Source organism: Haliotis rufescens, unplaced genomic scaffold, assembly GCF_023055435.1.
Source record: "Haliotis rufescens isolate VD_foot unplaced genomic scaffold, xgHalRufe1.0.p SCAF_8, whole genome shotgun sequence".
NCBI classification, from domain to species: Eukaryota; Metazoa; Mollusca; class Gastropoda; order Lepetellida; family Haliotidae; genus Haliotis; species Haliotis rufescens.
Window position 1 is genome coordinate 7,317,656 of NW_025964372.1, and position 13,386 is coordinate 7,331,041.

The following is a 13,386-nucleotide window of genomic DNA, read 5'->3' on the forward strand; positions in this document are numbered from 1 at the left end:
CATCACCACGTGGAGACTCTGTGGCGGCTGAGGCCACCAGTACCACGTGGAGATTCTGGGGCGGCCGAGGCTGCCGAGGCTGCCGAGGCTGCCAGTACCACATGCTTGTTGTAGGAGGTCGTTCACTACAGGGAGGCGTTAGCGTTTCAAGTTCACTTCTTAAAATAGTATTTACGAACATGTGTCTACAGCTAGCTTTTCCTATTGAACCTGCCTTGAAATATTTGTAGTCACATAGTTTCCATGCAATTTGATGTAAATATGCGTACCACAATACTTATCATATCGTGACCTGTATAGCATGATATGTATCGTATCGTGACTTTCCTGTATCGTTTCACCCCTAATATTTAATATGAATATGAGTTTTTTCTTGCGATAGTAATATTGATATATTTTCAAGTCATCAATGATACAGATTATCTACACAAGGCTGTGTATTTGATTGTTCTCGTACTGTTGGATTCAGCAAGAAATTAGGATCGGCAGAGTCTGAATCTAGTATTGTGCAGGTCTATCTTTGGTGCACACGACCTAAATAAAACGACACCTGCATAGTACATGACTGTAGGAGTTAGCGTGTTCCTCATCGTGTAGAATATTTAGAAATAATTCAAACAAACTGCTCCCCAAAAACAACAGTCACCTCGGAGAAGCCAAATACCAACTGAGGTTTTTCTCTTAATGTCAACGTAAGGCTCTGTATGGTGGAAGGAAACGTCCCTTTTGGATGTCACTCTTGAACATCAATTATGCACTATAGTCCCGTAATTTCCAGCGTCCTTCAGTGTAAAAGATCGGTATTTGCTGACTCGGCACAATCTGTTTGTCCTGGTATTATAGTACAGGTGATATTTCACCATCATGATGCAGCCATACATCCATACCAAAACATCCCCCAGAGTGTTTGCTAAAAAACTCACTCAATCAATGTTTTATATCCTGAAGAGTGTTTGATGTGTGTTTCTATAGCATTTAGCGTCCATGCATGAATAACAAATTTAGCACGGTAGAGAACCCTAGTTTTAGAAAGCCCCACTCGCTGCCTGAATGGTGATCACCTGTTTGCTAGTTTTCTGTCCAAATATGTAAATTTGGCGCCCGATGTTGAGACAGTTATCTGATGGTGTTTAGACAGTTAACACCACCCCGATCCTTGCGAGCTGACGATGAAGTTTTTGTTTTCATCATCGATTTGGCCCGTGCATCCTGTGATCCTGTGACTCTGTAATCACAGGCCTGTGACTGGCCCTGGAGAGTGGGTCAGCGTCAATCTAAATCTGTCAATATTGACGAGTCTGCTTTGGTCTAGTACGCAATTTGTGCAAGATAATACAAAGGACAGACAGTGTTTGATTTAATAAACCTCTAGACCTATCACAAATGGAAGATTGATTGTCAGTAATCAATTTCACTGATGTCCGCTTCATTGCCTGTCAATCATTCTTGATGTTTTCTGTAATAGCATATAAACCAAATTCAATTGAAGTTGAAAGAGTTTTGATAATTTGTATGGGGTTTTTCGTTACCATTTGTAATTTGGTTTATGTGATCACTTCCAAACAGAAGTAGCTTTTAGATAACACTAGGTTATGGAAATTTCTGATTTGTAACAAACATCAAACATATATACTACTACTATAGAAGTTAGGGAGGGGGCCACCTAGGTTGGATAACTTTTGCGCCACCAATCCTATTGACCACGTCAATAAAATATATTTAAGCAAAAGAAGAACACCTGATCTTTTTCAAAAGACTACTTCATCTGCCAGATTAACTGTAGTCAAATGAAAAAAATGGGTGTTCTTAACTTTTTTAGGGCAGTATATAATTATATCAAATAAAATACAGGGTGAGTTTTTATTTTCACCGGCCAGACAGATACAATTAGGAAACCTCAGCAATTTGAATCCAGTTAAGCTACTTAACCAAACTTTTTCCCCTGTAATTCTGCATTTACGATATTATGAAAATGCAATAACTGAAATATATGTAATATTCAGGAATGTAATTACAGAATTATATTTTTTAAAGATCAAAATACATTGTCTAGGTTACCCTGACATGACTGTTTGGTTGCCAAGCAATCAATAAGCCATGTGACGTATTTACGAATGCTGTTATAATTACATTGCGCAAGGTCAAATTAGATTAGTACCATGTGTTTGTTTGATATGTATCTAAAGCTTTGTAAAGGCAATACTTCCTGCTCTGTGTTTCCATCAGATAGGAAACAAGGCTGGTGGGAAGCTGATATTTCCATGTAAACAACAGAGTAATTTGTCCTGACATTTGGCTGTGATATTCAGTTTAGCTACATCAGTATGTTCTAAATGGCCCATCCAGGAGTAGTTGTGTGGACCTCCTTTGATTATGTAGGCAGGAATTTGTTGTAATTGGGTCATGGATGGAGGTAATTGGTGATTAGATGTTATTTTGGGATTGTTTGTCTGCGATGGAATTTGTATGCTTCTGAAAATAGTTTTAATGAAGCCAACATTTGTGAATTGTTTTGATGTTTGTGGGTAGATAATGAAAGGTGTTGTAGGTAAACATTATCATATGATTCGTTTTAGCAAACATAGTGTTGTACCAAAACTCTGTTGAGGGTGACCTGGCTGTTTTGTTTGTTTCTTGTTTAACGCCACATTCAGCAATATAACAGCAATATGACGACAGTCTGTTAATAATCGAGTCTAGACCAGACAATCCAGTGATTGACATCATGAGCATTGATCTACGCAATTGGGATATGTTGACATGCATTGATCAACCAAGTTAGCGAGCCTGACCACCCGATTACGTTAATCGCCTCTTACAACAAGCATAGTCGCCTGTTACGGCAAGCATGGGTTGCTGAAGACCTAGTATTCTAGCTATGTCCCCAGAACCAGTGGTTGAAAGCATGAACATTAAGACATGCCATCAGGGTAGAGCATCAGTGACACAGTTTGACCACTTGACTCTCCATAGTTGGCACTTGAGACAAGTGAGGGATGCTGGGGTACCATTTCTATGCATAAAATCAAAATTCTATTGAAATTAGCTTGTCTAGCCAGTTAAAAATAAATGCTTGTTTATTTCAGATGCTTTCCAAGAAAGACAAATCAATGTATGAAAAAATGGCTGACCTGTTTTCTGAGAACAGTAATCGACAGAAGTTACGAGATTACATGGAGAATGTCAAGCTCCCATGTATTCCGTATCTAGGTGAGTTTCTGCACATTTCACAGTGTCACAGAGCAGACCACTTTCACTTAGACCCTGAGTACCACCAGAATAGGCTTTTGTGTTTGAAGTCATTTGAAGTCTGGCTACTAAATTCTCATTAAAAAAATAAAAATAAATAACGTTGAAAGAACAACTGAGTGTTATGCTAACCAATTCAACAATGTTTTTTTCTCTCTATGTAATTCTGTTTATTCTGCGTGAACCAAGGTTCTTACTGAAAATGTCTACCTAGTTAACTAAACGGCCATTGGCCATATGGAGGGAGGAGTGAGCTGGAGTAAGGAGTTAGGCGGGGTCGTTCTCACCTGCAAAAACAAATTCACTTTAGGGCTTGGGAGGAAAGTTGTAAATAAAATCAGAAGAAACTTAGAAATTGGCCGTAATCAATAAACACGGAGGGAGATTAGCATCCTTATCATGTATTTAGATCAGATCAAAGCTGTTGTTTAATGTCACGTTTATTGTTTTGCATTTAATTTGTTTTGCATTTGGATGATGAAAATTTCAGGCATAACAAATAGGTTCATTGGACAAGGGTATTATGTTGGAGGAAGAAGGTTGGATGTATCCAAACGTCTATTTCACTCATTAACTTGTGCATTTCACTGTAATAATCCGTGTAGATTAAGCTCAATCAGCCGAGATTACTCGTCAATTTCATGTCCATCATTCAAATGAGACGTAAATATCAGTCTGCCTGAGGGTTGTACATTGCAAACTGATTATGTACACCAAGCAGGCAGCAGTTTGATGTCTCGATAGTAGCAGGGGTATCTGGCTGTTTATGTAGATTGCAGGTCTGTCAATGTATGTTTAACTCAAGTTACAGTTGCAATTGCAAGGCTGGATTCGGACTCACGTATGTTATGACCCACCTGACATATTATCCCCGAATGTCATGACAGGAAATACTCTCAAATTTGCAAGAATGCATAAAAACAGAAAATCATAGACAACTTTTGTTCATTTCAAGTATTGTGTGAAACAAATCCCGATGTAATGATGTATTGTGACAGGTATTTCATCATGAATATGTTATGGAAATTTTGAAGATTCTTTCATCATATTTCATGGACATCAGAAGGCTATTTCTAGCCCAGAATTAGACACAGCTTGCATAACAAATGATAAAGATGGGTTGTGTCATCCTGACAAGTGAGGATGAGTGAGTCAGTGAGACCCTGGGGCGTAGTATTCAAATCCACTCCTGGAATATTGATTGTCATTGTGATGAGCCAGACAGTCATGGCTTCTTCACAACTAGTCATAGTTCATGCATCACCCCAAAACCTTCTGTTGGACAACACCTGAAATGCACTCTTTTGAATATGCTTTGTATCCCAGCAGGTAGAAAATCAGTATAATTAATGAATTATTCAATAAAAGAAGTGTAAGGACATCATTTTAAGCTTATCTAATTAATTAATCAATCAAGGGAACAAAAAGGTTTTCTGTTTAAAACATTCTGAGATGATACATAAACCTTATGCCAACTAATTAAACAAAATACATCTACTAAAAAGTGTTTCATGTAAATAATTCATAAATATATTGTTTAATTTTGACACTGTTTGCCAATGCTTTTTCTGTATAGATGATTATTAAACGCCAAATACTTAACTGAATTTATCACACATTTATGTGGCCTAATATGTGCTTGTATGTTTCTGACATGAACTACCAAACATGATATACGCTTGTCCACTGCAGGGTTGTACCTGACTGACCTGATCTACATTGACGTGGCACATCCGCACCACGGCGGCATGGAGAGTCAGCCTCGCAGACTACAGATGAACAACATCCTGCGAGTCATTGCAGACTTCCAGCAGTCGCAATACGGTGTGTACAAGTTCCTCACAAGTCTATATATATAAACATTAAGCAATGTACTGAAGACTTTAAAATAATATTGGGTTACAGATTCTGACTATCCTAAAAAAAAAATAAAAGTGATTTTTAAAAAATAATAATTTTAAAGCCATTTTTTTCCATCTGCTGTATGCTTGTCCGCTATTGATAGTTGTGGAGTTAACAAGTTACACAGTGTAGTAGGATAGAGGGCAAACACTGCATACATGAAATGTTTTTATATAATGTCATATTTATTTTTTTCTATTTTTGTACATCATCCTGATTTTTTTACACAAGTCTATCTGATCTGGCTACCTAGGAGTTGTTGATGGTCTGACAGCTACCTGTTGTTGTTGTTAAACGGTTGATTTGGTGTATTGCAGACCACCTTCCAGTGTTGGAGCACGTACAAAACTACCTGAAGTCAGTCCGCTACATCGAGGAGCTCCAGAAGTTTGTCGAGGATGACAACTACAAGTATGTACCAGTTCAACTTGACGTCTCACTCATTTCAAAATGCTGAGCAAACTGTTGAGGATAATGATTCTTTCTGTAATTTTGAACATCCATTGGTTTATTTCTTTGGCTATGTATAAGAAGTAACTGTCAAGAATGAGAGAGATGTTTTGCTGCAGTGTTGTTTTTAGGTACGAGAGAGATGTATTGATGCAGTGTTGTTTTTGAGTATGAGAGCGATGTATTGATGCAGTGTTGTTCTTGATTATGAGAGAGATGTATTGATGCAGTGTTGTTTTTGAGTATGAGAGCGATGTATTGATGCAGTGTTGTTTTTGAGTATGAGAGAGATGTATTGATGCAGTGTTGTTTTTGAGTATGAGAGAGATGTATTGATGCAGTGTTGTTTTTGAGTATGAGAGCGATGTATTGATGATGTATTCGTGTTGCAGGTTATCCCTGAAGCTGGAACCCCCTCACTCCCAGTCCAACTCGTCGTCCCGGGAGGATGTCAGCTCCCATCACCACGTCCCCGCCTCCCCCTCCACGGAACCACGCAACATGCTCTCACCTGGAGCCGGCTCCAAGTTCGCACCTTCGCACAGAAAGTCACGCAGCTTAAGCGCTAAGTAGGTTTTTTCTGTTTTCACATGTTGTCACATCAAAACCAAATATCACATTATCTAAACCAAGCCTCGCTGTGTCTCCACTGTATATCACAGCTATTTGTTTGTTAGTCATTTTCAAGCATCTTCTCTGTGGCTGAGGCTGACAGTTAAGTACATGTTTGTTTGTTGTTTAGCGCCATTCTCAGTAATATTCCAGCTATATGACGGCGGGCTGTAAATAATTGAGTCTGGACCAGACAATCCAGTGATTGACATGAGCATCGGTCCACGCAATTGTGATACAATGACATGCATCAACCAAGTCAGCGAGTCTGACCACCCGATCCCGTTAGTCGTCTCTTACGACAAGCATAGTCGCCTTTTACGGCAAGCATGGGTTGCTGAAGACCTATTCTACCCCGGATCTTCACGGTCAGTTAAAGACATGAGTTGATTCACCAACCATGGAGCCACCTGCTGCTCTGATGATGTTAATAGCTGGTCGACCTGTGAAGATCCGGGTTAAAAATTTGTCGTAAGAGGCGACAAACGGGATCGGGTTGTCAGGATTGCTGACTTGATAGATGCATGTCTTTGTATCCCAATTGCATAGATTGATGCTCATGATGTCAATCACTGGATTGTCTGGTCTCGACTCAACTATTTACAGACTGTCGTCATATAGCTGGAATATCGCTGAGTGCAGCGTTAAACAACAAACAAACAAATATCTGCTTGTCAAGGGGATTTTCTTTGTAAATGATGACTCTGACAATGAATACATCACAATAAGTAAATATGTTGACTGTTTCAGTTTCATGAGCTGCACCCACCCCCAGGCTGACCGCACGTACAGCCTCCCCTCCCGCACCACCGCCCCCTACGTCCAGGGCATCCGCCACCTGCTGGACGACAGCGTCCTTGAGGAGTCCCCATGTGCCTCCAGCGACGGATCCGTCTGTAGTAAATTTCAAAATCGTAAGTCAAATGTATTATCTAATGGCTTTTGACTTTGATGGTTATTTGGGATGAGGATAAGTAGTTATATACAGTGCCTTGATGTGTACCGTCCATGATGATCAATACTTGTATACCTGGTTTGCGTTCTGATTCTGCTTATTGTATATTGCTGGTAATATGACCTTGAAATGAACATGTTTTGATAATTATGTTGTCAATTTCAGTCGAAGGTAGAGAGCACTTAGATTCCACGTCTAGTGAACCCGAGTCGTTTTGGCCCAATAAAGACAGGTAAGTGTTCAGTTCAGATATTGGTTTGGGATGCAATTTGATTTTGAGTAGGGGAAATGAGAGAGTGACGAGTAACTGGGCTTGGTAACGTGTGCGGTCTAGGGTTGCATTCGGGTGAGATGTTTTCTCTGTACTGGGAACACAGTTCAGGAATTTCCACTACCTTTCAGAAATGAGGAGATATAAGCATTAATTATGAGTCAGGATAAGTATAATAATATTTTTACCCTAAAAGAATACTGGAATACTGGCATAGTTGTGGTGATTTTGTCAGGCACATGTATATTTCACATTGACGGTGCTGATTTCAGTGTGCATTTCCATGACTCGGAGGAACCCCCAGAAGCTATATTCCAGGCCAGTTTTACTTGTGAAAGCTGTTTGAAGAGGAAGACGCTGCTCAAGGAGGGGAAGAAACCAACGGTATGTCACAGTATCAGTTGCTCGTGCTATCAACCATTGGTTTGTCCAGTCCAGGATTGATTATTTAGGAGTCGCATGATGACTATGTCTCAAAACAACATTCACTCACAACGTTCCCTGTCGAAGCCAAGTTATTACCAACTGTTTTATGTTTCAGGTGTCGTCATGGACACGGTATTGGGTCGCCATGTGGGGTACAAATCTGTTGTTCTACCCAGCGAAATCCTTACGTGGTACAGATCGCAATGCTGTGAGTATTCTAAATAGCCATTCATTCAGTTATTATTGCATCTGTTCAAATCAGTGATGTAACGGAAATAATTGCCACTTATAACTTTGTGTGAAATAATTTTGTTGCTTAATTTATAATTAAGTGTTTGGATTTAAATTGTTTTCTCAAGAATTAAAATGTTATGTCCCACCTATTGCAGTTTAAGTCGAATCCAAGCAAGATGATGTCGGTGGTTGGTTGGATGGTGGTCATGGGAGATAACCCACTGCAGCCTGATGCATTCCAGCTTACAGATCCTGTCAGGGGTAAGACATTCTCCAGTCACTGGAATATTTAGTCTATTTCTTTCACATACACTAAATTTTGAATAAGTTCTTCATTAAATATATATATATATTTTAACCTCCTGTATTTTCAGTTATTTTTTAAAATATTTTTAAGGAAACTGACGTTTTAATAAAACATCATATGCCACTAAACATTCATCAAGAATACCCAATAAAACAAGAAATTACTTTGTGGCCTATTCTCATTTTTGTAGACTTTTTTTTTGTGTGTGTAAAAGTTTGTGTTATATTATTCTTTAGGGTGTGCAAGACATTGAAGTATCTGTAACATAAGTACAGGTGTTTGATGGATGGTTTGTTTATTTCAGGAAATGTGTACAAATTTCGAGCGGGTTCACAATCACAAGCCTTGCAGTGGTGCAGATACTTGAGCGAAGCATCAAAGAGGTATTCGCATCGGGTGAGTGCAACATTTCATCATCTAGGAATAAATCTTAGCAATATCATCAATATTATGTAAGGATTCATTTGGAAGAGTAAATATTTGTGGTGAGAATGTATGTAAAAATGTAAGAAAAAAATTATGCTAGCAGCTTTCTGACAGTTTCATTTTATTTTTCAGCCTCCTGTAAATCTGATGTCATTTGAGTGAGGCGAGAAGCTGTTCTCAACATGATTGCTCAAGTTTCATCACTACAAGGGCCGTGATTGGTTCTGATAGTCACATGACCAGTCACCATGGCAACAGGCAATCAGCTGGTCTGATTCTGCTGCTCCATGGCTACTATCTCACTCATGAGGTGGAGGCTCATTGTCATGGTTACGGGCCGACCACCCGGCAACTCGCCTTGCTGTAGTGGATACTCATTCCTAGACCATCATCCTATTTTCAGGCAACCTCCGTAGCAAATCACTCCACACTAAAATGCTCATCATGTGACCCCCATCTCCCATGACAACCAACATAACCAAGACATGTGCGCCATGGCCAGTGCAACACCGTCGTCGTCCAAGAGTTGAGTGTCACCTTGAGGTGATGGCGTGGAGATTACGATATAGCGACACAGTGCAGCGCTTCCAAAAAACGGGTTCTATGCAATATTACCCCTTACTCGTGCCTCCTAGATAGAGTGACTCCACTGGCCACCGTAGAACCTTGCCGTAGGTAGTGCCATCAGCAGTTGTCCCCCTTTGTTGTTAGTGTGCTCAATAAGCTGTGCAATCCTAACTGTGCGTTCTGTGATAACTTCTCTCAGAGGTCGACTCTTATACAGAGGAGCTTGAGGTCGTGACGGATTGTGTGTGAGAAGATCTTGTAGATGATTTTAGGCATTTACATGTTGTGGGATGTGCTTTTAAATGTCACGACCTCTGGCACTATACGGGAGCTTGACGTCTTCATGGAGGAGGACAGGTTTTAATTATGACTCATATGGAAACCCATGTGAATTACTCTCTCAAGACTTGGACAACCAGCTTATGGTTACAGATCATGGATTGTATGGTTTGTGTCTTGAAGCATATTGACAAGACTTGTTTTACGCTTTCTGTGCAATGCTGTACGCACTGTGCAGCGGGTTGTACAGAACACAGTATTTATGTGCAAGACCTTCACACAAACGTGTACAAGTCAAGTGGATACTTTATTCTGTGGGAAAATACTTTTTTAGTTTTTAATCACTATGAAGCAAAAACATCTTTCCCATGACTTCAGTACTTCTACTGGAAAACTCATTTTTAGTTTTTATCATTATGACACAAAAGCATACCTTAGTTATTGTGATGAAACACAATTGATCCGATTCCATTGAATAAAGTTAATTTTGTCCAAAATATGGTCTACAAAGTATGTTTGGGTAGAGTATTTTTCTAGTCAAAGGACATTTACCTAGTCTAAGGGTGGTAGTCAAATTACAATCTAGGTGTCCAATGAAATTGAATTTTTGGTACCTTGAGAAACTTTCATAACATGACACGAGTGCTATAGAATAAAAAGAAATAAAATGAGTGCTTTTGACCCAATTTGATTGACCAAACGTCTTATAGAAAATACATTATTAGAACATTAACGACAAAACAGTATTAAATATCTTCATCCCCAATTTACAGATTTTTTTACTTTTTTTTCTTTTTGATGTTTACTTTTCATAGGGGAGGTGTTTTCTTGAACCTTTTGCTCTATTATGCATGTTTAGTGTGCACCAACTTGAGTCCCTGGTTTCTCATACCTGTGTAATCTAAGCTGTATAAGTTAAGGTGAACTTGAGTGTAATATATTTATTGTAGTTGATAAGTAAAATTGAATGATTAAAAAATATTAGCTTGATTATGGAACAATTTGCCTCAACTCGAAAACTAAATTTGCAAAACTTTCGAACATTTATTTTTAAAAAATGAAAAAATGTCAAGTCTAAAGGTGTCTAGTCTTGGTAAAATTATTGGTATTTGACGTTGAGGCAGACTTATATTCCTATTAATGTGTTCTGTAGCTAGTTTGGCAGCATGCTACAACTATCGGATATTTGTCTATATCATGTAACCCTCATATGATACAGATATATTTGTAACAAAAAAAGATGTCAATATTTAATGTATATGAAGAAAAACATGCACAAAGTTATCACTACTGTTGCTGTGAAGTATACGTTTAGAAGCGGTAAACTGACAATGAATAATAATGAGGTTTTTCTTAGTGCTATCACCTGACAGGACCCGGATATGATTGACAGGTGCTGATTTCATGTAGTCAGCAACAGCTGGCAGCTTCTCAGAACATGCAGTCTCAACCACTGGTTGGTGACCGTTAGTCACCACATGTATTTTACACAAGAAATACGTCAAAATATATTGGCATATTTATTCTCAAAATGGTCAAGATTGCAGGTTATTCTGAGAAATGTCACCCCAAGTTGATCTCCTTTTTTTGAGTAATACTGATTTGTTGGAAAAACATGGAAATTTGGATACATGACTTTGGATTTTTTTTAAATCAAAAGGTTGAACTGTATTACTCAAAAAATTATACGTTCATAATATCATCGGTTGACTCGCCCCTCTAGGGGTGATTTCACACGGCTATGACAACTACACCACTACACCCATTGGCTGCCAAAATATTCAGTCTTGTTTATTTTAGGTCCTGCCTGGAAGAACAGGTTATTGAACCCTAAACATGTGTTTGTATTTTTTGGGCAAACAGGATTATACAAACACATGTTTGGGGCTGGTGATGAATTCCTGTTATCTTGCTGGATGTGGACAGATTTGACAAGATTTGACGCAGATATACATGGTTAGGGCTAACTGTGCAAGCTGTTAAGCCCTGATTGTGTGTATTTAGTGAAGGGGTGTTGTAATAACTAACCGAAAGGAGTATTGCATTCCAGTCAATGCTAAGTTCAGTTGCTTAGCGGTCTATTTTGTAACCATTATTGATATTGAAATGTACAGATTTTTTTTTTCATGCAGTAAAAAATACTGTAAAACTCTCTTTCTGTTTGTTTTGTTTTACAATCCATGTGAAGATGGGGGACACAGGTCAGTCGACTAAGGACATGCCAGAAACCTAAGATCCTGGGTTCGAATCCGGTTTTGACCTGTTACTTGGTTTGTTTGTTGTTTAACGCCACACTCAGCAATATTTAAGCTATAAGATGGCAGTCTGTAATAAGTCGAGTCTGAACCAGACCATCCAGTGATTGACATCATGAGCAATCTACGCAATTGGGATATGATGACATGCATCAACCAAGTTAGCGAGCCTGACCACCCGATGCTGTAAGTCGCCTCTTGTAAGACCTATTCTAACCCGGATCTTCATGGATCGTTAAGTTATTTCAGCGCCATACCCATGCTTGTGAATATCTGAGACCTGTCACTTCAGGCTTTTCTCCCACATTAAGCTGACACACTGTCATGTAACTAGAATACTGTTCAAAGCAGTGTTAAAACCAACTCGCTCATGTGAAGATACTGCCCTGAAATCCATGCACCAGTGTGTACAATCCAGCACTGTGTGTACAATCCAGCACCAGTGTGTACAATCCAGCACTGTGTGTACAATCCAGCACCAGTGTGTACAATCCATGCACCAGTGTGTACAATCCAGCACTGTGTGTACAATCCAGCACCAGTGTGTACAATCCATGCACCAGTGTGTACAATCCAGCACTGTGTACAATCCATGCACCAGTGTGTACAATCCAGCACTGTGTGTACAATCCAGCACTGTGTGTACAATCCAGCACCAGTGTGTACAATCCAGCACTGTGTGTACAATCCAGCACCAGTGTGTACAATCCATGCACCAGTGTGTGTACAATCCAGCACTGTGTGTACAATCCATGCACCAGTGTGTACAATCCAGCACTGTGTGTACAATCCAGCACTGTGTGTACAATCCATGCACCAGTGTGTACAATCCAGCACTGTGTGGCCTGCGACTCCGGTTCCAGGGAAGCCGGCCATCATGGCTCCATATTGGTCACCAATAAATCGGCATTAGTCGTCTGCCGAACAGGAGATAAAGTTCCTTTGTTTTTCTTTCATAACTAATCGTGGATTAACTTGTCAGGAGTTATGTCCCTTTGTTTGTTCACACATCGTGTCTTCCAAACAACATAAAAATTCTTTACAAAAGTGACAATGCAAAATGACTTCATTGAACATACTTTATTCACAAAACTATACAGCATTGCATGTTTTGAACTGTAGAATAATTACTGTAACTTGCAGGCACTTTTTCATTCAAACAAACTTTGCTACAACAAATATGGCACATACAGAGAAGTCAAATCTGTCTTAACCAGACTTGTGATGAGATTCAAGCGACCTACACATGCAAAAATGTAATTTATTTATTTTTACAATACCGGTAACAATATATACAATACCATGTTTACACAGATTGAAAAGAATATCCTTCAAAGTTACAATTCTCTTTAATGGGTTCTGTAAAATGTGGCAACAAGATCTGTAAACAAGTCATTTTGGGGATAACTCTTTCTTAGTTCAGTACAAATTCAAGTACTTTTGGGGTGAGTGG

The 13,386-nt window shown here is 39.1% G+C and overlaps 1 protein-coding gene across 12 annotated transcripts in view; it reads left to right on the forward strand.

Annotated features, from left to right (window-relative positions):
• The window catches only part of LOC124148969 (ras-specific guanine nucleotide-releasing factor RalGPS1-like), an 80,045-nt gene extending 68,215 nt beyond the window's left edge, over positions 1 to 11,830 (forward strand). For all 12 annotated transcript variants that reach the window (XM_046520270.2, XM_046520264.2, XM_046520265.2 and 9 more), the window contains 11 exons: positions 3,087 to 3,210; positions 4,942 to 5,073; positions 5,469 to 5,562; positions 5,994 to 6,170; positions 6,964 to 7,127; positions 7,334 to 7,400; positions 7,712 to 7,823; positions 7,981 to 8,073; positions 8,255 to 8,360; positions 8,711 to 8,802; positions 8,965 to 11,830. In XM_046520270.2, the coding sequence (XP_046376226.1) occupies positions 3,087 to 3,210; positions 4,942 to 5,073; positions 5,469 to 5,562; positions 5,994 to 6,170; positions 6,964 to 7,127; positions 7,334 to 7,400; positions 7,712 to 7,823; positions 7,981 to 8,073; positions 8,255 to 8,360; positions 8,711 to 8,802; positions 8,965 to 8,994 (1,191 nt within the window). In that variant the 3' untranslated portion in view covers positions 8,995 to 11,830. The remainder of the gene's footprint in view (positions 1 to 3,086; positions 3,211 to 4,941; positions 5,074 to 5,468; positions 5,563 to 5,993; positions 6,171 to 6,963; positions 7,128 to 7,333; positions 7,401 to 7,711; positions 7,824 to 7,980; positions 8,074 to 8,254; positions 8,361 to 8,710; positions 8,803 to 8,964) is intronic.
• Positions 11,831 to 13,386: the final 1,556 nt, after the last annotated feature.